Below are 25402 nucleotides of genomic sequence, written 5' to 3'. Positions count from 1 at the left end.
CTGAGTGTTGGAATAGCAAGTCGGTATATGGAGGAACCAAGGTATACTCATTGGAAGGTCCTAAAGAGAATTTTAAGGTATGTGAGAGGAGCTGTGTCACTTGGTCTGATGTATACTAGGACGGATGATTATCGACTAGTCGGCTACTCAGACAGTGATTGGTGTGGAGATGTTGATGACCGGAAAAGCACGTCTGGATATGTATTCTTCATGGGGAGCACGGCGTTCACCTGGCTTTCAAAGAAACAGCCCATTGTAACACTGTCAACATGTGAAGCAGAGTACGTTGCAGCATCCTGGAGTGTCTGCCATGCAGTTTGGCTTAGAAACCTTCTAAGCAAACTGGAATTGAAGCAAGAAAAGGGGACTGTGATCCAAGTTGATAACAAGTCGGCCATTGAATTGGCAAAGAACCCGGTCAATCATGAGAGAAGCAAGCACATTGATGTTCGATTTCACTTCATCCGAGAACAAGTGAAAGAAGGAAATGTAGAGTTGGAGCACGTTGAAAGTCGTGCACAAGCTGCAGATATGTTTACAAAGCCGCTGCCATCCTCTCTGTTTGAGAACAACAAGATGATACTTGGAATGAAGGACAAGAAGAGCATTTAAGTTTATGGGGGGATTTTGTTAGGTAAACTTAAATGTGGGTAGTTGGTAGTTGGAAGGTGTGTAGTTGGTAGTTGGAAGGTGGGTAGTTAAAAGTTGTTGTATTAATTGTGAGTTAGGTAGTAGTTATATTTAATGAATGTAGTTGAAGGGTAATGTCCAAAAGCCTATAAAAGGACCATGTAGTGCTTCATTTCAAGATACAACAAAATCTGAATACAAAGAGTGTTTATCTAGAGAGACTTATTTGTCTACATGTAGAACATGTAATTCGGAAGTGTTTTTTCTCTGCATGGAACTATTGTAGGTTTTCTGGGTGTGAGTTTCTCTCAGTCACCGTTCATCTCTTCATCGCATACCACTCCTTAAACCTACCATCATCAAAGCTTTGGATCAGAAGGTGTCTAAGGCTTCATGTTGAAACCTGATAGAAAATAACGAAAGAAAGAAGAGGAAAAAGAATTAGGATAATATTATCGAGGTTCGCTCGAATTATTATTGAACACCGATATTACAAGTTAGGTTACATATCTATTTTCAATACATATATATGTGTGTCAAATCATTTACCAGAAATATTTAACGAGGGTTCAAACACTTTTTTTATGTCTAACATTGAAACGATACGTTAAATAAGATAAAAAGCTTAAAAAATATTATACAACACATAAAATATCAAATAAATTTAACTTGATTAAAATAAAATTAAATTCAAACATTTTTAGAAGTTAGAAAACTAATTGGTAAAAAAAAATTAATAGAGATTAATTCTAATTTTAAATATTTAACCATTTTAATAAATATTAGTATTATTTACTGTACATTCTTGTTATTATTAATTAATACACGTTTCCTTAGCACTAAAGTTGTCAAAACAGATAACCCGGTCCGATCCGGCTTGACCCACCACGGGTTGATGATTTAGTGAGCCAACCCAACTTGACTCACTTTTTAGCGAGCCAAAAAAATTCGAACCCGACTCGACCCACCACGAGTTGACGGGTTAAACGGGTTGGCTCACGGGTTCACTTAATTAAAAAAATATAATTTTTTTATTTTTTTTTCAGTCAAAACTAAAATGTAATTATAATTAAAGTCTAAATAAACTTTTATACAATCCAAATACAAACCAAAATAAAAAAAAAATACAAATTGTTTATGTTTTGGATAAAAAAATAATTTAACATGACCCAAATGTAAAACACAATTTAATAAAAAAAATATATTTGTGTGACCCTTTTATCTGTGGATAAGTGAGCTAACCCGGCTCACTACGGGTTCAACCCGGATGAGTCGGGTTCCAAATGAGCTGGGTCAAAAATCAACACATATTAAAATTTGTAGATAAATTTCAACCTAACCCAATCTGAATCAGTGATGAGCTTAATTGGCTAGGAAATTTTAACCTATTTTGACAGCTCCATTTAGCACTATACAAAAATGGAAAACATAGTTCATCAAAAGCTGACACTATGATTGAAAACGTGCGTTATTATTATTAATACACGTTGTCTTAATGGAGAAAAGAGTCGATAAAAAGCACACACTATCATTGAAAAACCCACTCTAAATAAAAAAATAGAGACGGTCATGCGTCCATGCTGAAAACGTGGGTTTCACTCACCTTTAATGCGACATCACTAAAAAATTAATTAATTAATTTTAAAATGCAGCGCGTGTGTCTACCGGCTTCAATAAAAGAATTAAAAAACTTATCGTCGGTTAATTTTAAAATATTTTTATTACTGTTGCTGCTAGCCATCGCTTTTAAGTCATAATCATGCTTAAAATTCACATTCATATTCATTTAGAAAACATAACATTCGCATTCAATATTTTTGCATGCACTAATATAAAATTGTCACGATACCCACTGCATTGAGTTTATTTATACAAATCCGTTAATAAACTACATTCAACATTGAACGGATCAAAATCTGAAAGAGTACATGAATATAAAATCCATTTACAAGCTAATTAAAATAAAAAAAAATGGATATACAATTGATCCACAAGCTTATTGAAATCCAAACAGCCAAAAATGAAATTGACTTTAGAATGTAAAACCAATTTCAAATATAAAATTGATCCACAAGCTTATTAGAATCCAAACAGCTATAACATTTGTGTTGATTTAAGCTTAGTTTATTTCGACTCAAAAGATAAACTTTATTATTTTTTATTTTTTTGACACTTTGCGTCGTTTATTTTATTATTTTATTAAAATTATAAGATTTAGTAGGAAATTATAGGAATATCCTTTTCTCCACTGAGTATGTTTGCAGTGGAATTTTTTTGTGTTTGTAATATAATCACACAAATTTTATGAAATAAATTAATCATGATAAGATAATAATATAATAAACGATAAAGTAACTATTATAGAAAGTGATACAAAAAAAAGTACTATGTGAATATAATTAATTAATAATATGATGTCTTTCATTCTTCGTTAGTTTATGAAAGTTGTTTTAATAAATAGTCAGCGTTATTTACTATACATTCTTTGTTATTATTAATACACGTTGTTTTAGAGTTTTTTAAGAGATCCAAAATACGTGTTCTGAAATTTGTATCCATTGCTTTCTAGAATAAGCGTTTTGGATTCATGATACTTATGTGTTTTTTTCCGAATCATTGCATAAAAAATCCTTTAGAATCATACCATTTGTAGCATTAAAAATTAGCAATCACTACAATTTTGGATTGTCCTATATATCCAAATAGTATACTCCTAGATAATATTGTATTATGTAAAAGTTGGCAACCACCATTAAAGAATGCATGCTCCACCACTACCACAACTCAGATAAAACGTGCGAGAGTTCAAAAACTAGGGGTTGCAGGTGAAAACAAATGGGGTGTAAGAAGAAACCACCCTAATCACTTTGGTCATAATTATATATAGATTGTTGTCTTCTTCTTATTTAACGTAATAAGTTAAAGAAGCATTGTGTATTTTCTTGGAATATATAAAAATGTATGTTAACGTGTTGTGATATTATCTTTAGACAATAATACTTTTATAATTATTTCTTTTTATAATATGAGATGACATTTTTTCAATAGTTTTAAAATATAAAAAAATAAAAATAAAATAAAAAGCTACTTAAAATATATAATTTCATATCGTAAAAGAAAGTTATTAATATTTAGTCGTTAAAAAATTATTTTTCATAATATTTTGGTTAATGCTTACACTTTGGAAAGTTTCAAAAGCACTCTGTATATGCTATTTGTCTTTTCCTCCATTTATAAAACAATCTAATAACTCCTGTATCTTTCAAATTGAATGAAGTATCTACCTTAATCCAAAATAGAGACTATTGTGTAAAAATTATTTGGAAATTTTGATTGAAAGAGCAAATAAAAGGATTATTTAGGTTGATGTCGTGTGTGAATATTGAAGAATATTTGTAATACTTTACAATTAGTAATGCATGAAAGGTTTTCGTAGGTACTACCCAAAAATCAGTTTGTGCTGATAAAAAATAATGTAAAATATATTTGTGTAATTTTTTTCCCTTCTCTATCCAAATCTGCTTTTGCGAAAAAATAAAAAAGGAATAAATTTTAAAGTGCCATAATATTTTTTGATGACACAATTCAAGTCTCCCTCCTCTTGTGTTACTTTTACATAAAACCTCAAGCAATATATATGATAACAGGCTAAAATATTATAAATCGATAATTTTCCAGGGATCCACAGAACTTTAACCTTAATGGTGGAACTGAAATATTATACATCGCCAATTTCTTAAAGATACATTAATTTGTTATAATCTTTTGTATCAAAGTTATATATTAAATAAGGTATTGAATATTACGAAAATATAACTTAGGTTGCATACTTTTTCCGACTATAATTTATTTCAATATTAAACTAGTTTTATTACAGGAATATTAATTTAGTTCTGCGCCTTTTATATTTCGCAAGAGATTCTTATAAAATTTTATTGAAAAGATCTGGATTCTCATGTTAAATTTAATCCTCATATTTGAAAGGAGTTTATTCTCAACTAAAAGAGAATAGGATGCTATGGATTACACCAAAAAATAAGGGCTTAATCAGCGTGGGTGGACTTGGCATCATTTGTTGATAACGTAAAATACTAATAAATTTGAAGTATTAAGAAGAAAAATTCGGATTTACCTAAGATCATTATTGTGGAATTCTGGTACATTACACTCATTCTTCATAATGGATGCCAACATAGCATTAGCATGCCAAATATTAATCAGACTAATAATAACATCTCAAATATTACCACGCTGGTACTATTTTACAGTGTTGATCTTATTGAATAGTAGCAAGTGATGAGAGTCACAATCGCCCCTTCAGAAAATTGACGCATAATGTTTTCAAAATGTCCTTGTCTGGTTTTAGTAGTGCCGCCTTATCCTTTGCATCCAAAGCAAAAGCTTCCTAAAATATTCCAAACAAAACACCATAAAACTCGACCACATAGACAGATCAGAAGAAACAGTACAAGACAAGACAAAACAAAACATAAAATACCTGGACCAAATTTCGTGTAATAATACGGTCTATAAAGTGGAAGAGGATGTCGTGGGTGAATTCTGGGTGGCCTTGGATGCAAAAGATGTGATCTCCATAGCTGAACATCTCAATTCCAGTCATTTCTGAGGAAGCAATGAGGTGTGCTTTAGGAGGGAGCTCTAGAATCTGCAGTTCAATATAACATGTGTACCATAATTCGAAGAAGAAGAAAAAGAAATGGAAAATGATTTTTTGACTATTAAATTTTGATAATTTTTGTTTACGTGACATCTTTTAAATGGTTCTCCATCTCTATATTTTTTTATTCTCAATATTTCAAAATCACTTAAAAGATGGCACATCATATTATAAGAGAAAGTTATCAAAATTTAATAGTCAGAATATACTTGTCCAAAAGAAAAAGTTACAGATATACTGACCTCGTCCCTGTGGCATTTGTGTATGGAAAGGTGTGATGGGAGGTTGAGAGAAGAGAAAGAGAATGGCAGAGATGATGAGATGTTTATAGATTTAACACCAATGTCCCAACCCTTCGTAGACCGACCCACCTTCCCTCCCAATGCACGCCCAATTATCTGTTACACATATTCAACACATTATACACTTTCATCTCAAATTCATTCAACTCACATCATCATTTTCTCTTTGTTAATCCAAACAAAACCAATTCATCCGGTCCAAATTTTCTATTAATTTTTTTTATATATTTTCTATTGAACATTAAAAATACACTATATTATTACTTTAAAAATCTTTTCAAAATATTTTAAAATTTTAAAATCAGTCACTGTCAATGTAATTTGAAGACAAGACAAAGAAACAACACAGAAAACCAGTACAAGATCCAAATTCTACATTCCCCTTCATCCCCTCAAATTATTAACTCCGCTCACTCTTTTTTAAATTCTCTTTTCAATAAGATATTTTAAAAATGAAATTACATCATTGTGCTCGCTTTATTTTGCCTTCTATCAGAACACAGGCTCACCTCTTTTCTTTTTTTTTGTTGGACCAAAATAGACAAATTAGGAGCATGAGCATGCAAGAAGGGAATATTATCTTGGCACAAAAATTCCAAAAAGAAGAATGTTATTAATATACAATAAATTTCCATACACGTATACTAGTTTTTCAAATTTTAGAATGTCTGAGAATTATATGGTTTGGAAGAGAGAAATGTATATTAAATGAAAGAATAACAACATTCAATTATCACGAAGAGAGTTTCTTTTAGATAAAAATATTGTTTCTTTATATCTAAAATCTTGACATAAATCTAAAATACGAGGTAATGAAAAGAAACAAAATTCAAAAAGAAAAAAAAAATTAACTCCATTTTGAAAGAACTAAAAATAAATAAATAATTTGAAGTTTTCACTCAATGAAAAACTTAAATTATTTATAAACATTGTAATGAAAAAACAAAAGAAATCATCCAAAATATTCTTGAAATTATTAAAAATGTATAATATTCCTCACGAAAAATAAAAATTAATTATGAAACACAAGACAATTAATCCGACCGTCCCAAAATTCACAACTTTTCGAGAATGCTCTTAACACCATAAATGTGTACTATGGTGTATGTACGTTCAATTTAAAAACTAAAAAGAATAAGTTACAATTTTTCAGAATTAATATTCAGTTAAGATAATGTGAATGAAAAATTACATTTATACTATCTTAATATATAATTTTTTTCATGTGTAATTATATAACTTTTCACGTCCTTTTATCTTATCAAATCTATGATTTTGATCGGTGAAAAACCAATAATACTAAAACTTTTTCATCGTTAAAGAAAAAAGTTTCCCATTAAATACGTAAAAATAACATTTTAATTAAAAAAAATGTTTTTAATAAATTAATTTTGATGGATTGTCTAAGAATTGAAATAATAGAATTAACTGCCCAACAAATTTTTATAATTAAATATCGTTACTGAATAATTAGATTTAGATGCGGCACTGACAAATTTTAACCTGGGAGATGTGACGTGGAGAAGACAGGATAGAGCAGTGCAGTGTTTAGTTACAAAATGTAAGACATTTCAAACATTAATCTCCTGTTAAAAGATCATTGTGGATAGGACCACCAACCCTTCCAACATCACTGACAAGAGTACGACAAAATGAGACTTATCTATATTGTTATTAGAATATTGGTGAGGTCCTTTTTGTGAAGATTTAAAAATGAAACAATAATAGATTGTGAGATCTATGAGATATGAGAGAGAAAGTAATTAAAAAAGCATAAACATTATTGAAGGGAGGAAATTGAAATATGAGAAGTAGGAACCTGGTGGCCGAAGCAAATGCCAAGGATTTTCTTGTGCATAGAGTGCAATCTGTTAACGAGTTCCAGAAGTTCAAGAATCCAAGAATCGTTAGCATGGGCGTCGTAACAGCTTCCGGTGATGACAAACCCATCGTAGAGAGAGAGGTGGTGGTTGGCCGGAAACTCTCCCTGCACCACCTTGTACAGGTCCCACCTCTCTCCCTCCTCCGCCAACACTCTCCCGAACATCCCGTAACAACCTCCGTGCATCTTCAACAAGTACTCCGAATCCTCACCGCACATCAGCACCGCATACCTCTTCTCTCCGACCTCACCCATCTCAGAGAGACACACAGAGAAACGATTTGGTGTTGTTCTCGTTGGCTTCCTCTCAGGGACATAACTAACTTTCCCACTCTCGCCTCCTTTTTAAAGGCCCACCTTTTCACCTTTATTACTAAATTGTCCTTTCCTCTTTATTTGTCTTTTTTATTGGAATGACAACGTGGGTTTTTATATCTCTAAAGTTAATAGATAATAAAAAATAAAAATATTTAAGTTTAATTTTTTTTTTAGTTTTTGTTTTTGTCAAAAATTGACAGTAGAATTATATTAATTATATCAACAAAGCAAATCATTCATATTAAGAGTTTCAATTTTGATGAAAGAATCATTGATCCGTTTTAAGATATTTAAAGAAATGTATCCTAAAAGACCAAATTGCATTAGTTTTTTAAAAAATCAAAACCAAATTAAGACTAAAAAAAACTAGAGAATCGACTTAATATTTTAAAAAAATAACATGAATCAAAAGATTAATTAAACCAAATATTTATTAAGATAACTTTTTTTTTCATTCTTATTGTGTTTTTAGTTTTTTGCACAAATTGTAATTATATCTCACTCTCGTATGTTTTCTTTTTCTTTTTGAAGAAAAAAAAAAGTTAGACACAAACTCATTATTTCTGCTCTCATTTCTCAATTATTCTATTTCTTTTTTGTCTCTTGTCCCATTTGATAATAAAAACATTATTTTTATCTCATCAGCTTTTTGTTCATTTTTGTATTATAGACAGTGGCGGAGCCACGTTAGAGCAGGCGGGGGCCACGGCCCCCCCAACTTTTTTTTTTTTTTTTAAGTTTTATGTGTTTAAAATTTTTTAAATTATATATTTTTAAATGTTTTAAATTATGTATATCATTTTAAATTAGACAGTAATATATTAAAAATTAATAAAAAATAAATTAGATATTTTTTTATGAAATACATAATTTAATTTTAATAAATAGTACAATATAAAATTAAATATAATAAAAAAAAAATTGTTAAGATAATTTTTATCTTTTTTTATATTGTTTTTTGTGTTTTTTCATGTTTTGTATTCGTTTCTTACTCTTATCTGATTTCTTTTGTTATTGAAAAAAAAAAGTTAAGCAGAAACGTCATTACTTTTGTCTTCATCTTTTTCATATCTTCTCTTATTCTTAAAGGAAAAAAATTTCTCTTGTTTCACTTGGTAGTGCAACACTTGTTTAATATTTAGTCCTTTTTTTTTATCTCATTACCCTTTTGTATATTCATTTTTTTATGAAAAGAGAAAAGCAAATAATGTATTATGTGATCTTTTATAGAGGATTTTTAAGTGTAACTTGATTATCATAGTTATTTGTAGTAATTATGTCTCTCAATTTTTGATTAAATTATAATAAATTATTTTTTTAGTCTTAAACTTGTTTTATAGACAGGTATATTGATAAAAAAAATTAAAGAATAAATTTATTTTTTAAAATTGATAAAAAAGAAGTGAAGATGAGAACAAAAACTTGTGATGACTTTTGAATCGATATGTACATATTAGTAAAATGGAAAATCAATATTTTGCAGATAATATGGTTATTTACATTGAAAAAAAAAAGCTAAAAAATATAGTTATGATTCAATTATTTAATAAGTTCAAGAATATGAAAAAACGAATGACAATATTATTTAGATATATGTATTTTCTGTTATAATTATAGCTATATTAAATTATGTATTACTTTTTCCTGAATTAATGACAAAAATCTTAAATATATAAATTGAGTATATTATTTTGGCTCCCCCATAAATTTTTGCCAAGATCCGCCACTGATTATAGAACAAATATAATGCATCATGTGTTCTTTCATACCCGATCTTTACGTGTCTCAATTTTTTATTAGATTATGATAAATTATTTTTTAATATTATTTACAAAAAAAAGTGTACATTGATAAAAAATAAAAGAATAAATTTATCGTTTAAAAGTGATAAAAAAAGAAACTATGAATGAAAACACATTCTTTGAAGTATTATATTAATAATCAAATTTAATGATCTCAAAATTATATTATTTTGGTCCCTCCAACATTTTTTTGTCAAGATCCGCCGGTGCTTCTTATCTTAACTTTTTTGTGGTTGATGAGTTGTTTTATTGGAATGTTATGATGTTGTTTATTGGACTTCTTTTGATGTTATAGGATTTTTTTTATTATTTAAATGTTTTCATATTTCAAATATTAAAATTATGATGTCTAAAACTTTTTTTTTTAATTCAAAATGTTCAAATATACAAATTGACTTGTAGGCCCATGTAAGACAGATCACGTTTTCAAACCTGCAACTTCTCTGTATGACAGGTCAATCCAACCCATAATGTGTGAACTTGGCCTAAACGAACTGGATCGACCGCATTGTTATCCCTATTTTTCTTATACATCGCCTTACCTTTTACCATTTGGTTTAGTTTTTTTTTTTCGTCCTAATAATTTTTAAATTTTATTTTACTATTTTTAACGTTATTAAATCAGTTCATTATTTTTAAAAGCAAATTAGTATTATTATTAGTTGTTAACTCTTAAACAAAGTTTTTGTGAATTTTTTATGTATATTGAATCTGGAAGAGTAAAGAAACAGTTTGTGTTGGATATCCTAGTATGTGACCATTTTTTCCTAGGTTTACATAGGTGATCGTAAATCAGTGAAATTGCTCTGTGGGTATGCGTATGCGTGTGAAGTAGGTTTACACGTTGGAAATGTTTGGGTGCGCGTTTTGGAAGCTTCCACACGTTGTTTTTGCGTGGCTTTTATTACCATATATTTGACGTGAAGGGGTGTTAATAAAGTGCGTGGGTAACAATTCCATTAACAATATTCTCTTTCTTCTTATTATTATTATTATCAGTGGCCCATATTCGCTATATTTTTATTTATTTCACACACTGAAATATTACGGAAACTGAGAGCAAATAAAGGAGACTTTAACATAAAAATAATAATAATAATAATAATAATAATAATAATAGCGTGAAGGGAACAATGTCACTGTTTAATTTGACTTTCGTATTCTGTCACGTGAAAATGGATATTGGCCTGATCAACTTTTTCTTTAAGTAAAATATAAATTCATTTTTGTTATATTCATTGTTAATTTTTTTTCATTAAATTTAATGTAATGTTTGTTAATTTTATCATAAGCATCATCGGTATATGATTAGAGATATTAATTTGGTTAATAGACTCAAATGAGGGAAAAAAAAGTTTAAGTTCTTAAAGTCTCGTCGAGTGACTTAAGGTCAAGACTAGTTAGGCTCTCATAACAATAATATTTTAAGTCAAATTAAAAGATTAAGTCAAGTATTTTCAGTCGGTCACAACCAAAGATCAAGTCATCAGATCCAGACTGACTACCTACACAGGCCGACGACTCAGACATACTGTCCGATCCGACAATCCAAACGGATCGACCCGATCCAACCACCTATATGAGTTGGACCGACCTAGATCAACAACCTAGACGAGCCGATCCACAAGGCTTTTGTGAAGTTTTTTTGCCCTCTGAACTTCTTTAATTGGAGCTTTTTGGTCTTATAGATTTTTTTTGTCCTAGTTCACGTGGATGAAGAACAAAATCTTATAGATTGAACTAAATTGACACTTCTGTATATATGATATCAAGTTTAAGATAAGACTATTTTACTTTTATTTATTAAAAATCATATTGTTTATTACATATGAACACATTTTACCTACTTTATTTTACTATTTTTTCTTATAATAATAATATGTTTTTATTTGTTTTACGATATTTTAGGAAAATTACCATTATAGCAGTAAAATAAAATAAATAAATAAATAAACTTAACTTTGTCTTATGAATGAACTTTTTTTTTTCTTGAGTACAAGAAAAGAGATAGTAATTAATGTATTTAGAAGAATTAAGAAGTCACGTTGACAAAATATATTTTGGCATTATGGGAAGATGATTTATGGACAAAGTTCTCTCTAAAGGCTTCAACGAGAGGAAAATATGAAAAAGAGAAATTGATTTTTACATGGGCTAAATATGAGATTCTGTACAAATTGACTGATTTATGAGCTGATTTTAACTTATAAAAAAATTAATATAATTTTTATCATACTTTACTTTTCTATAAATTCTTACCAAGAAGTTAATTAAAGTAACCCTAAAACTCCTGATAATATAATAAATAACTTGGTGAAAGATAAATTTGATTAATAAAATAAATTTTAATACAACAACTATTCATTACTCTTTCACTTTCTCTTTAAATCCTACAATCACGACAATTTAACTTACAAAATCGCATAATTTTATGTAGAACTTTAAAAACAGTGAATTAAATATAATTATTTCAAGAATGTTAGTGATTTTCGTTATTTAGTATATCCTTCGTGATAAATTTAGTTGTTAAATATTGATTATAGAAAATTATTAGATTTTTTTTAAAAAAATGTGTTACTTTCTTTACCTTGGTCCCTTAAACATGTTACTTTATATTTTTACTATTTGCAATTATTTTTTAGCTTTTAGTCTATTTGATATGTCATTTTTAACTTTTATCATCACAAATATATCGTTTTTTAGTCCGCATATAAATAGCATATTTGTTTTATTTTGGTTCTTATTAGTATATAATCTTTTATTCATTCTCGTTATTCGCCAGACATTTTTTTATAACATCAACATTGTTAATTTGACAATTTTACTGACATTACATTTGTTGATTTCTTTACTTTTGAGAAAGTTAATAATAATGACAAACAAAAAGGAAAAGACAGAGAGGAATGAAAACTAAAAAAAAATGAATACCAAAACTAAATACTTATACATTCTATAAAATATTAGTCTAATATCTTAATTTAATTTTAATGTCTATAAAAATGTATAGATATCATCATACATAACTTTTAATTTCTTTATTTAAACAGTTTTCAATGTTTGATAAAATTAAAATAAGGATATAGTTAAAAACATATATTATCTTCAAATTTTAAAAATAACACTTAGAAAGTAATTTTTTTTTTTCAAAAAGTTACTAATGTATATGAACTTTGAAAGAGAGGAAGTACACATTGAAAAGGTCATTTTGGTTAATCAAATTCTCAATTCATTGTCCTAGACATTTGTCAACATTTTCATAAGAATTCTAAGAAGCATTAAACTTAAATGGATTGATGTAAGGTAGGGAATTTCTTCGTGCACCCCATATTTTCGTTTTTTACCTCCATATTTTTGTAATACCCATTATACCCCTATTCTATTTATGGTTTTGATAATCTATAGATATTCAGGATTTTACTATCTACATTATAAAAACTTGTTTTTTAGATTATATAATCCGTAATACAAAATTATATTTCGGATTATACAATTTATAAATTTATAATGCAAATGAATTATGAAATAAAAAACTTACATTCCACATATTTTATTCGTGATTTTAATTTTATTCCTTACCCTTCATATTTTATGCTTTTTTTAATTTGTTTTAATGGATATTTATGAATTTTTTTTAGGATATACGTAGAAGAAGATGATGGGGTGGAGTTGGAACAAGAAGATGGGTGGAGGTGGGAGAAGATAAGGTAGAGTTGGAAGTGGAAGAAGAGAATATAATAGACATGATATAACCTACTTTTGAAAAACTCATACTTTAAAATACATTCAAAATTTTTGCATATATAATAAAATCATTAATTCCCTATTATAAAGAAGATTATGAGGATGAGAAAACAATAAATAAAAAAAACAATTCAAAGACGATTCTAATAATAATTTTCAAATTAAACACATTTATCTAATTCAATACGCCATTTTTAAAAATAAAAAATGAATTATTTTAAAATTACAATACTTAAAAAGGCAACTTTCAAATTTGGGACTAAAAATATTTTTAAACTTAGAAGATTAAAATTTTATTTTTAAATTTTTGAAATTCAATTTTGAGTGAGTAAAAATCATTTAAAAAAACGGGTTAAAAATTCTTTTTCATATGATTATTTTAAAAGCATATATTATTATCAAAAAAATGTATTTTCTGAAATTAGAAAAATCTAAAAGAATTTTTTAATTTTGAGTTATAGAATAAAAAATATACAAGTTTAAATAATTAGAAACATATTAGATCAAAATAAAAAATGTAATTAATTCCCAAACATGCAAATGGAAGCAAGTTCTAAACACTAATAAATTAAGGGCGCCTTTTCCTTACACCTCCAATTCTTCTTCAATACTTCTCAAATTTACCATTTTACCCCTAATTAATTTGTGGGTGGCAGTGGGTAAAAACGGGTGGAAGAGCGGTAAATGATATTTACTGCAACAACTATTTTGCTTATCTGAGCTGCATCCCCAAATTATTTCGATAGATTCTTTCTTGTCTCTGTTTCTTCTCCATTATGAATGTGGCCCCATTTATGAGTGGTCCCTTCATTTTAATTTTCTTCTCTGTGCTTCATTCTTTCCTTGAAGGTGGTCCCTAGTCCGATGTTTGTGTGTTCAGTTACATTAATTTTATTTTTGAAAGCTCTCCTGTTTATTCTCTTCTCATTCTCACTGTGCTTCATTCTGTCATTGAAGGTGTTCCCTGTCCGAGGTTCAGTTTCATTCATAATTTTTTTTGGAAAGCTCTCCTTTTGTCTTCTCTGCAGGTTATCCTTCTTCCATAATGTTTTGGAATTTGATTTGAATGGTTGGAATGTTAATATCATTTTTGTATTTTCTTTTTCCTTTTTATTATGTGAAATGAATTTCGTGATACGTTTCAAGAGAAAGCGAAATGAATTTCAAAAACCGTTTGGTAATTTTTTTTCCAGAAACGGAATTCGTTTTAGAAAAGTATGAAACAGATTTTGAAATCCGTTTCATAAGTTTCCATGTTTTTTTGATGAAATGGCTTTTGGGATCCGTTTCATACTTTTTTGAAACGGATCACGAATTCCGTTTCACAAATTTTAAATTTTGTTCAAAAAACAGAATATGTGATCCGTTTCAGAAAAGTATGAAACAGATCCCAAAATCCGTTTCATAAATTTTCATGTTTTCTTCATGAAACGAATTTCCAAAAAATATATATAAGATGAAAATATAACTTCCTTGATAATATTACTTTTATTAAATTATTTACTATGATGATAATTTTATTTTAAAGTAAAAATAACACTTTAATTCTTAGAATTTAATTATTTCCTAAAACCATTAATTTCAGAAATAATATCCACATTTTTTACGGTAAGAAATTCCTTTTAATAGTGTTGATAAAGATAATATTTTATTAAAATAGCAAAAAAACCCTTTTAATCTTTTTAACGTGTTCAAATATATTTTTTAATTAATGTTCTAAGGAAATATTTGGGAGATGAGAAAATTTCTAATTTACTGTTAAAAAAACTCAAAACGTTTTTTTTTTACATTTGATTTATCCTTTAAAAAATAACATTTTTTTTTATTTTCTAAGAATAGATTTGAGGAATATCCACACAAAAAAATTCAAATTTTTTGATAATATTACTCTTCTTAAATTTCTTTAATGCAATAAATTAAGTTTTTACTAAAAATAACACATTAATTTGTAGGATTTAATTACTTCCAAAGATTTTTTTTTTTAGAAATCCCAATGATCCCGTTTGGAGGTAGTAATCACGTACCGTAACAAACTGTTTTTAAGTTAAAAAACAACTTCTAAAATAATTTTCATGATTTTTTCCACTTTTCTTTGATTTCAAATTTCAGATTTGTGTTACCCCTTCTCCAATCCTTGCTCACTTTTCATTTCTCTGTTCCTTCATTTGGCCTGATTTATTTATTCAGTCATTAAGCCAAGCAATTGGTGGTCACACAATTAGGAACTGAGATGGTAACAAACACTCTTCCAGCATAAAGCCCCACAACAACTCTCACACGTCACAAGCAGAGGCAACTCTCAAGTCTAAGGGTGTGTTCCTTTGATAGGATGGATATGGTGGAGAGTGTGAAGATGAATTTGTGTAGATTTGGGTGGATGAATTTTTGTGTTTTTTTGAGTGGATTTAGAGATTAAAGTGAGTAGATTTGGAGATAAATTTTATGAAAGTTAGTGAAAGATTTGATTGATGTGATAAATAAAATAAATTGTAAAAATAGATAGAATTAGAAAGTTACCAAAATACCCTTGACGAAAAAAGAGAATAATTTTGTAATTTGATGTTATAAAAATAATTATAATTAATTAATACGCTTAAAAAAATATTAAAATTATATAAAATTTTAAAATAAAAAAATTAAATTTTTATGAATGTAAAATAATTATACAATTAAATTTTAAAAAAATTATAGAATTAAATTTTAAACTAAAGTTAAATAAAGTTAAAAAAAAGTTAAAAAATTAAAAAAAAAAGTCAAGAAAAAGGTAAAAAAAAAAAAAAATAGACACCCACGACACCGGTTTCGCGCTCCTTCAACAAACTAGGCACCGGTTACATAACCGGTGCCATCACCCCATGCAAAGCAGCACACCGGTGCCACCGGTGTCACCCCACAGAACACCTCACCACCAAACCGCACCGCCACAGAAAACCTCACTCACCACCCTCACTCCACCTCCAACACCACTCACTCCACCACCCCGCTGACCACCCTCTCGCATGCGAGACTCAAAAATGAAGGATAAAATGGGTAAAGCACTATTTTATTCGCTAATCCTCTCTTCAAAGCGCGGATTGAAAAATCGAGGAATCCCTTAAACCCTCGCTCTTAAATCAGCTGAATTCCTTCAATGGAATACCATATATTTGATGATCCGCGCTCCCAAATTCATTTAACAAGACCTAAAAGTCTTATATTATTATTCATTCATTCATTTTGAACTTTCTCTAACGCCAACGCAAGACGAATTAGAATAGACGGTGAGGGAAAGCCGAGCCAGCAACGGGAGAGTTGGTCCCCACTCCACTCCAGTCATTCAATCGATCGCTTCGAACCAAAACCCTAGCTAGGGTTTCTTCCATCGGTTGATCCATCCATCATGGCAGAAGAGGTTTCTTCTTCTTCTACTACTGCTCCCGCGGCATCTGCTACTTCTCCTCTTGGTTCTAGCGTGATCTCCCTCGTGAACCGCCTCCAGGACATCTTCGCCCGCGTCGGAAGCCAATCCACCATCGACCTCCCTCAGGTCGCCGTCGTCGGCAGCCAGAGCAGCGGCAAGTCCAGCGTCCTCGAAGCCCTAGTTGGCCGCGATTTTCTCCCCCGAGGCAACGACATCTGCACTCGTCGTCCACTCGTCCTCCAGCTCGTCCAGACCAAGCGCAAGCCCGACGCCCCCGATGATGAGTACGGCGAGTTCCTCCATCTCCCTGGCAGAAAATTTCACGATTTCTCCGACATTCGCCGGGAAATTCAGGTGCTGAACTTTTTATCTCCACCCTCTGCGTTTGTCTTTTACATGTTTGTGACGCCGACAGCTTATCGTCATTGATTACTCGCTAGGTGATTACCGTTTTAGGTCATTGAATAAATAATAGTGAAGAAGAGAAGTAGAATATTGTTATCATGTTCGGTTCGCGTTTGCCTTGTATTTTGAATGACTATTGAACACTAGAGTTCTGCTTTCCCTTTTGTAACATTACTTTCGCTTGCCGGCATCTAAGTGGAAGGGAGAAGAGACTCCTTTAATAAGGAGGGTGACCCTTTCATTAATGTAGATTATTTTGTCTCTCACACTTTTTTTGTATCCAGTTTTCTTTACTTATTCACCCATTAACAAGATATGCACACACTTTGGCATATTAACCGCTACTGAACTGAGTTGAATTTGGGTATGATCTGATGGCTATCCGTGGTGCTCATGTGCGTGTATCGTGTTTGGCTTTGGTATTAGATGGCTTCCAATGCTCCAACAGTAAAATGGAATACATGGACACTTTAGATACTTGGTTCTTTGAAACTAGTATAATGGAGTATAATAGAATGTGTAAGTTAGTTGAATGAACTTTGAGGAATATTGATTGCTTGACAGTCGTCAATGTTTTTATCATATCTATCGGTGATACTGTTTTGGTTGAGGGTCCATTATCTACTTAAAGTGATTTCTGTGCTTTAAGCTTGAAATGTGGTTAAATTTGAGACATTAGTTGCATCTATATAGAATGTAATACCGTTGCTAGTGATGTGCTGATGAGTTATTGTGTACTAGTTTAATCCCTTTCATTTACCTTTATATATACATTCACTCTCTTTCTGTAGGCTGAAACTGATAGGGAAGCAGGGGGGAACAAAGGTGTCTCCGACAAGCAGATTCGATTGAAGATTTTTTCACCAAATGTTCTCGATATCACACTTGTAGATCTCCCAGGCATTACGAAGGTTCCTGTCGGTGACCAACCTTCTGATATTGAAGCTCGAATCAGAACAATGATCATGTCATACATCAAAACTCCTACATGTCTCATTCTGGCTGTCACACCGGCAAATTCAGATTTGGCTAATTCAGATGCTCTTCAGATGGCAGGGATTGCTGATCCTGATGGTGAGTTTTTACTTCCATGTGTCTGAAACTTCAATCTTTTCATACCTCTTTAACTTGATTTTTAAAGGTTCTTGTTTCCATTATAGGTAATAGAACAATCGGCGTAATCACAAAGGTTCGGTACACTCTTGTAACACTTTATCCGACACAATTGTGAAATTTGTTAAGCTTTTGCCTTGTTCTGACAATATTAGGCTCTTATTATTTGGAATGTAGTTGGATATCATGGACAGAGGTACTGATGCCCGAAATCTGTTACTCGGAAAAGTTATCCCCCTCCGACTTGGTTATGTAGGTGTTGTAAATCGTAGTCAGGAGGTAATGATGTTATACTATAGTTCTAATAGCTCTGTTTAATTACTTTGACCTGTGTGCATGTTCTTATTGATATTTTGTTAAAAGTATTGGTCATTGTTTAATAATACCGTAAATAAGGATACCTCGTAAATACAAATAACTAAATATTTGTAATTTGCTTGATTGATGTGGAGGTAAATATGAGTTGATTGCTGAAATATATTTTGGTTATTGTTTCATCATATTAGGATATTCAAATGAACCGGAGTATAAAGGATGCTCTTGTTGCTGAAGAGAAATTTTTCCGAAGTCGTCCTGTAAGGAAGTTCTTATTTGTAGTTAATAGTCAAGTTCTTTTACTTATACACGCTTACTCATCCATTTATGTTATTCATAGGTATACAGTGGTCTGGCAGATAGTTGTGGTGTTCCTCAACTAGCAAAGAAATTGAACCAGGTAGAGTCTTCATGACACTAACAACATGCATATTTATTGTTTATAATACTAACCTTATTTAAGGATTTCAAATGCAGGGTAAAAGTTTGGTTTTTCACACTTTTTCATTCTTTAATTGATACTTTATATTTAGGTTTTTTCTTTATACAAAAGCAGTCAAAATTGTCATAGTATATCCTTTATCTTTAGGAGGGAGGTATCAAAGAAATGCACTTAGTTATTTCACCTTCATTGTTGATTTTGATGGTGGCTCTTGAATTCTTCTTTGAATCATTTGTATCTTTTTTTGGAAGGGAGAAGAGGAAGGAGGGTTGAAAGACTGAAGTTTCTTTTCTTTTTAGTGCTGTGAAAGAATGAACTTTATTTTTTGCATGGGTCTGTAAAGGATAAGAGTTTGAAGAGTGTATGCAAATAGCAAGATTAATACTAGCTTGGGGTAAAGGCTTACAGTGTCAAATTTGGAGAAAGAATATTGTTAGATTCTTCTTCGATAGAACTGAATTCTTTCAAATCCCATAAAATATTAAACCATTATGGATTGATACTAAGATTGAGATTTCTGGTCTAATGCAAGCCAATACATGGTATGCACATTTACCTGTCTATCCTTTTGCAGATTCTAGCACAACATATAAAGGCTGTGCTACCTGGGCTGAGAGCACGTATAAGTACTTCACTAGTCTCTGTTGCAAAGGAGCACGCAAGCTATGGAGAGATTACTGAGTCCAAGGTTTGTGTTAATACTAAGTATGCCGCACATATGTTCTCCTTATTTTGTAAAAGAAGCGGCATTTTTTCTACTTTGGCTGTAATTATGCAATGCATTATTTATAAGTGTTAATCTCTAACAGGCTGGTCAGGGTGCACTTCTCCTGAATATTCTTTCAAAATATTGTGAAGGTACTTAACTATCCCAAGAGCCTAGTTTCTTATCTTTTATTAATGAAGTTGTGTTTTCTTTTTTTCTGTATTTGTTAACTGCTATGCCACATATTGTTACTTTTCCCTGTTAAGCAAATGGTATCTTCAATTTCATTCTTCTTGAAAACAGCATTCTCCTCAATGGTTGAGGGAAAGAATGAAGAGATGTCTACATCCGAATTATCTGGTGGAGCACGAATCCATTACATTTTTCAATCCATATTTGTCAAAAGTTTAGAGGTATATAATTCTTCTGTATTTCCATATGGTACTGTTAGAAATGTCTTTTCTCATGCTACAATTCAATTAAAAATGGAAAATGCGGAGGAGGCTATAGTTAACTCATTAGCCTGTCAACCGTATTGGATTTCATGGATGGAGGCACTATTATCCTACCTTTTATTATTATTTATATATACTACGCATATGATATTAATCAAACATTGTTAAACAAACAAAACTGAATATTTGTGATTGTATGTATGATTTAACTATGAAAATATGTAATTTCATTTTTGTTGCTAAACAGATTTTCATCTTAATTTTGTAAATGATATGCTGAATGTTATCATTTTATTATTATGGGTTAAGCAAATGACAGACTATAATTCAGCAAATTCAGAGAAATAATGATTTTATTATAAGCACAGCATATGATGTCGAGTTGTAAGCAATAGGCAAAATGCGCTAATTCCTTGTGACTCAATGCTATCATGAAGGAGGTGGATCCATGTGAAGGCCTGACTGATGATGACATTCGTACTGCCATACAGAATGCTACAGGGCCTAAATCAGCATTGTTTGTTCCAGAAGTAGGTCTTTTTACCCAACCTTTTTCCTTAAAAGTTTGAGATAGAAATTATATTTTAAAATAAGAATATAAATTACATTTTAAAATTTTGGTTGGTTTTGTAAATGTTTCATAATAATTTGTGAATCCAAATGCATAAATATGTCTATAAAAAAAACCTACTCTAGAATAAGTTTATCTATTTATTTCCATCTCATCAGGTGCCATTTGAGGTCCTTGTGCGAAGGCAAATATCTCGTTTATTGGATCCAAGTCTTCAGTGTGCCAGGTTTATATATGATGAATTAATAAAGGTAGTGAAAGGTTTTTAAGCTTGACATCTCTCTTGTCTTGCATTATCAAGTATGTGCCTAAACAACACCCCTTCTCTTCAGATCAGCCATCGCTGTATGGTTACTGAACTGCAGCGATTCCCTTTCTTGCGAAAGCGTATGGATGAAGTTATTGGGAACTTTTTACGAGAAGGCCTTGAACCATCGGAGAATATGATTGCGCACATGATAGAAATGGAGGTGTGCTGAAATTTAACTTGTTTAAGTATAAATGTATACTCTCTACTTAAAATAGCTTATCAGAATTGGTTGTTGAGCCAAAACTGTGTCAATTACATAATACCCAAAATGTCATTCTTCATACTGCTTTCAGTTTCAACTGTAAATGAGTAGTCATATGTGACGGGCAATCTATTAGAGTGAATCATCAATTTCCTTGTCCATGATTTCTTATTCGAACTACTCAATAATTCCACAGATGGACTACATAAACACTTCCCACCCAAATTTTATTGGTGGAAGCAAGGCACTAGAAATTGCTGTGCAACAGTCCAAGTCTTCTCGGGCTGCTATACCAGTTTCTAGGCAGAAGGTATACTTATTACGTAATATGCCCCACATTTTCATGAGATATGTATTGTAATTTATGCAAGCCTTTCTTTACTTTTAAAATTTTCTTACCATACTCCCATAGGATCCTCTGGAGTCTGATAAAGGATCAGCCTCTGAGAGAAGTGTGAAATCCTGGTCTATTCTTGCAAGACAAGCTAATGGAGTAGATACTGATCCGGTTTGTAATTCTATATTGTTTAATTCACAATAAATTTTTCTTAGTGGGAATCTAGTTAAGGGCTACTAAATTTAGTATCTCGTTGTTATTACTGTATTCTTATTATATAAATGATAAACAGGGTGTCCGAGCAGCATCAGATGTTGAAAAAAGTGTGCCGTCGGGTAATTTACATGTGCTGTTTAATGTTTTGGTTTTTGCATTTATTTTATTATGGACTTGTTTTGAAGATTATCGTTTGGTTGTCCAATCTTTAGTCAAGTGATTTTATTCTCTAGGGGCTTTATTTTTATTTTGAGGCATTCATGATTTTAATGCTTAATATCTTTCAGGAAACACTGGTGGATCAAGTTGGGGTATATCATCCATTTTTGGTGGAGGTGATAGCCGAATGACCGTGAAGGAGAATATGGCTAGTAAACCGCCTACTGAACCAATTCACAGTGTGGAGCATTCATTCTCTATGATCAACTTGGGACAGGTTTGTGTACATGACACATTTATTGTCAGCTTGAGCTTGATCAATATGTTCTATAGGTATAAACCGCCTACTGAACCAATTCACAGTGTGGAGCATTCATTCTCTATGATCAACTTGAGACAGGTTTGTGTACATGACACATTTATTGTCAGCTTGAGCTTGATCAATATGTTCTATAGGTATAAATTTCACAATGTTCTTCGGATTTTGTAGCCACCTCCTGTCTTGAGGCCATCTGAGAGCAATTCAGAGACAGAAGTTATTGAAATAGCAGTGACAAAATTGCTTCTGCGATCGTACTATGACATTGTCAGGAAAAATGTTGAGGATCTTATCCCTAAAGCAATTATGCACTTCTTGGTACTTTACTGCCTCATCTACTTCTTGCAATTAGAAATAAGTAGTTTCCTCAGCGTGTTTGATTGCGTTATTTTCTTTAGTTTGTAAAAATTGTTTAATGAAACAATTTTCAAAAGCAATTTGTAGACAGAAGGGGGAGAAGATGTGTGTAAAGAAGAACACGAATAAGAAGAAACTGATAATAGAAAAGTAAGAAAACCTAAACAACTCGAAGATAATCTATTTTTTTAATGTAAAAAATTAAAAATGCTGGTTTTAGAATATTTTTCAAAAACTATCGATTGAGTTGCTTTTCTTAAAAGAAACATAACCGAGTTTTATCCATTTTGTAATGAGAAAGCTTCTATTCCACTTTCTTTTATCCATTTTTGTAATGAAAAAGCTTGTGTAGACAGGTGTGTACACAATTTGTTGTGTGAACTAAACCAATAAACATCTAACAGTTATGGTACTCGAATTTATGCGAGTATGTAAATAAAATAATTCTATTCTGCACTGGAATTTCTTTGTACTTTTAAACTAAATGACATTGTCTACTAGATCTGAGGTATATTGTGTCTCCCACTGAAAATGGTGAGTGTACTCAAGAAGTTGGTTTTTATTGAGTAGACACCTACTTTTTTGCACTGTTGCAAGCAATATCAGTATTGTGATATCTCGTTTCTGAATTTAAGTTTGCTCAGCATTTCACTTTGTTTTTTAAGACGGGGTGTCCTATTGCTTATGCTCTTAATATTTGATTTGATTATGTACTATATGCTATTTATTTTCGAGTGGTTGACAATACTTGATTTTTCATGCATTCAATAAAATACTGGTGACTGTCTTTTTTACGAAATCATATCAGGTAAACAACACCAAGAGAGAGCTGCACAACGTCTTTATTAAAAAGCTATACAGGTAACATATAGTGGCTGTGGCATGCTAATTCATTCTGATGTATGCTTCTCTGACTTGGATTACTGCTTGTACTGTGTATGTTAAAATTCAAACCAGAGACAACCTGTTTGAAGAAATGTTGCAAGAACCTGATGAGATAGCCTTGAAAAGAAAGCGTTGTAGAGAACTTCTTCGAGCTTATCAACAGGCTTTTAAGGTTGATAGTCCTAGCACTTTCAATGGGCATTGTTTATAAAATTTCTGTATTACTTGGCATGTTAGTTATGTTCTATTCTATTTAAGTTGGTTGCTTTCTCATGTTACTCATCTCTAATTGGAGGTGTATGTTATTGGAAGTGGTGAGAAACTAATCGTGACACTTAAATCATATACATAAATGGCCAAAATTAAATTTATGTGATCAGTTGAAATAGTAAGTCAATTACAAGGGTTGTAGTTGCAACATGATGTGCCTTTTCTTTTATAAATTCATGTTTATGGTTGTAATATGATGTGATGCTTCTTTTCTACTCGCATGATTTATTTATGCGGTCCAAGATTTATTTATTTTATTTAGGTTTTCTGCCTAACCTAGCAACATATAGCCACTGATCTGATAACTGTATTACGTGTTTGTAGGACTTGGAGGAACTGCCAATGGAAGCTGAGACGGTTGAAAGAGGATACAGTTTGCCCGAAACAACTGGATTGCCCAAAATTCATGGATTGCCAACATCATCTATGTACTCAACTAGCAATTCTGGAGACTATTATGCAGCTTCTCCAAAGTACTCCAAGTCGAAAAGGTCTTCACATTCAGGGGAACTTCCATCACCGATGCATGTTGCTATATCAGATTCCAATGGAAGTGGAAGGCCATTCACGTCAGGCTTTTATCCCACGGTTGATGCATGAGCTGTACGTGACTTGAATGTGCTCACTGGTCTGTTGAAGAGTTAACCCAAGGCATTTTATTCATTTGATTACGCTACAACTTTCGGGATATAGAACTCTGCCTCCCGGAGCTGGACTTCATGAAATTACTCTATCTAACTAAAATGGTCTTTGTATGTTGGCCATTGCTTTCTTTCATAAGTTCACTTTTTCTCTCATAGCATTGGCATTTTTTACTAGGCTCCAGAGAAAGAATAATAGGAGCAGGTGATCTTTCACATTTTTGAGAATCGGCTTTCTATACATTCGTGTATATGAATTTGTCTTTGTTCGTTAGTCAGATTCAGATGTTTTTTCAAAAAAGATCGGATGAATTGCTATTTTGAAGTAATAGGACGTCATGGCTATATGAATTTGCAAGCAATATGGAGTTACCAATTTTAGTTATAATGTAGGTTTGTGACTGATATTACACTATTATTTATTATACCTATCAATGAAGAGGATTCTTTCTATAATTGTTGTATGACTGTCATTTATTTTTTCTATACAATTTATTATTAATTGTAGTCTTATTAGCATATCTCATCTTATTATTTTTCTATTTAAGTTTTTTAAATTTAATTATGTACTATAAAAAAAGGTATGATAAAATTATGAGAATTATATATTTTACAACTATTTATAATATATATTTTAAAATATATTCACATTTTTTATTTTAATAATTTTAATAATTATTTTTGTTTTATAATCTAAAGTGAGCGCATTGTATCCACTCTTATACATCTTAATCAGAAATGTAAATTCTACTTATTTGATGAATTTTGCATTTAATAGTAAATGATATTAAAGTAATAGAGAACATTAATAATATTTCTTAAGAACTACTGGTGAAGAAATTATTTTCCTTTTACCCTTGTCTCATTATTCAATGTTTTTGAAATTAAGCACATTATTAAACAATCATAAAAAAGATGCCCACAGAACATTAAAGTGTTGCAGAAG

At 30.8% G+C, this 25402-nt stretch overlaps 2 protein-coding genes and 1 long non-coding RNA gene across 3 annotated transcripts; 2 read left to right on the top strand and 1 right to left on the bottom strand.

Moving 5' to 3' along the window:
• Positions 1-4738: 4738 nt before the first annotated feature.
• LOC146885948 (gamma-glutamyl peptidase 3-like) lies at positions 4739-7808 on the bottom strand. Its single transcript, XM_085674464.1, has 4 exons — positions 7430-7808; positions 5551-5706; positions 5129-5296; positions 4739-5035 (listed from the first exon to the last, which is right to left on the bottom strand). The coding sequence occupies exons 1-4, from the start codon at positions 7745-7747 to the stop codon at positions 4934-4936; spliced, it is 744 nt and encodes a 247-aa protein (XP_085530590.1). The 5' UTR covers positions 7748-7808; the 3' UTR covers positions 4739-4933.
• Positions 7809-14071: 6263 nt separating this feature from the next.
• Positions 14072-15882, top strand: LOC146885947 (uncharacterized). Its single transcript, XR_014995816.1, has 3 exons — positions 14072-14202; positions 14311-14381; positions 15541-15882. It is a non-coding gene; the product is annotated as an uncharacterized LOC146885947 (long non-coding RNA).
• A 410-nt stretch (positions 15883-16292) lies between these two features.
• Positions 16293-24912, top strand: LOC114188217 (dynamin-related protein 3A-like). Its single transcript, XM_028076783.2, has 20 exons — positions 16293-17107; positions 17950-18232; positions 18319-18347; positions 18449-18550; positions 18778-18846; positions 18927-18986; positions 19603-19716; positions 19838-19886; positions 20038-20147; positions 20627-20719; positions 20919-21011; positions 21093-21230; positions 21469-21582; positions 21685-21780; positions 21902-21944; positions 22113-22384; positions 22475-22621; positions 23469-23521; positions 23618-23717; positions 24140-24912. Exons 1-20 carry the CDS (start codon positions 16733-16735, stop codon positions 24413-24415), a joined length of 2616 nt encoding a protein of 871 aa, XP_027932584.1. The 5' UTR covers positions 16293-16732; the 3' UTR covers positions 24416-24912.
• The last annotated feature ends 490 nt before the right edge of the window (positions 24913-25402 follow it).

The sequence above is a fragment of the Vigna unguiculata genome, chromosome 6, assembly GCF_037176805.1.
Source record: "Vigna unguiculata cultivar grain cowpea cultivar isolate G323 ecotype 2 chromosome 6, ASM3717680v1, whole genome shotgun sequence".
NCBI lineage: Eukaryota > Viridiplantae > Streptophyta > Magnoliopsida > Fabales > Fabaceae > Vigna > Vigna unguiculata.
This window is presented reverse-complemented; position numbering and strand designations above follow the sequence as displayed.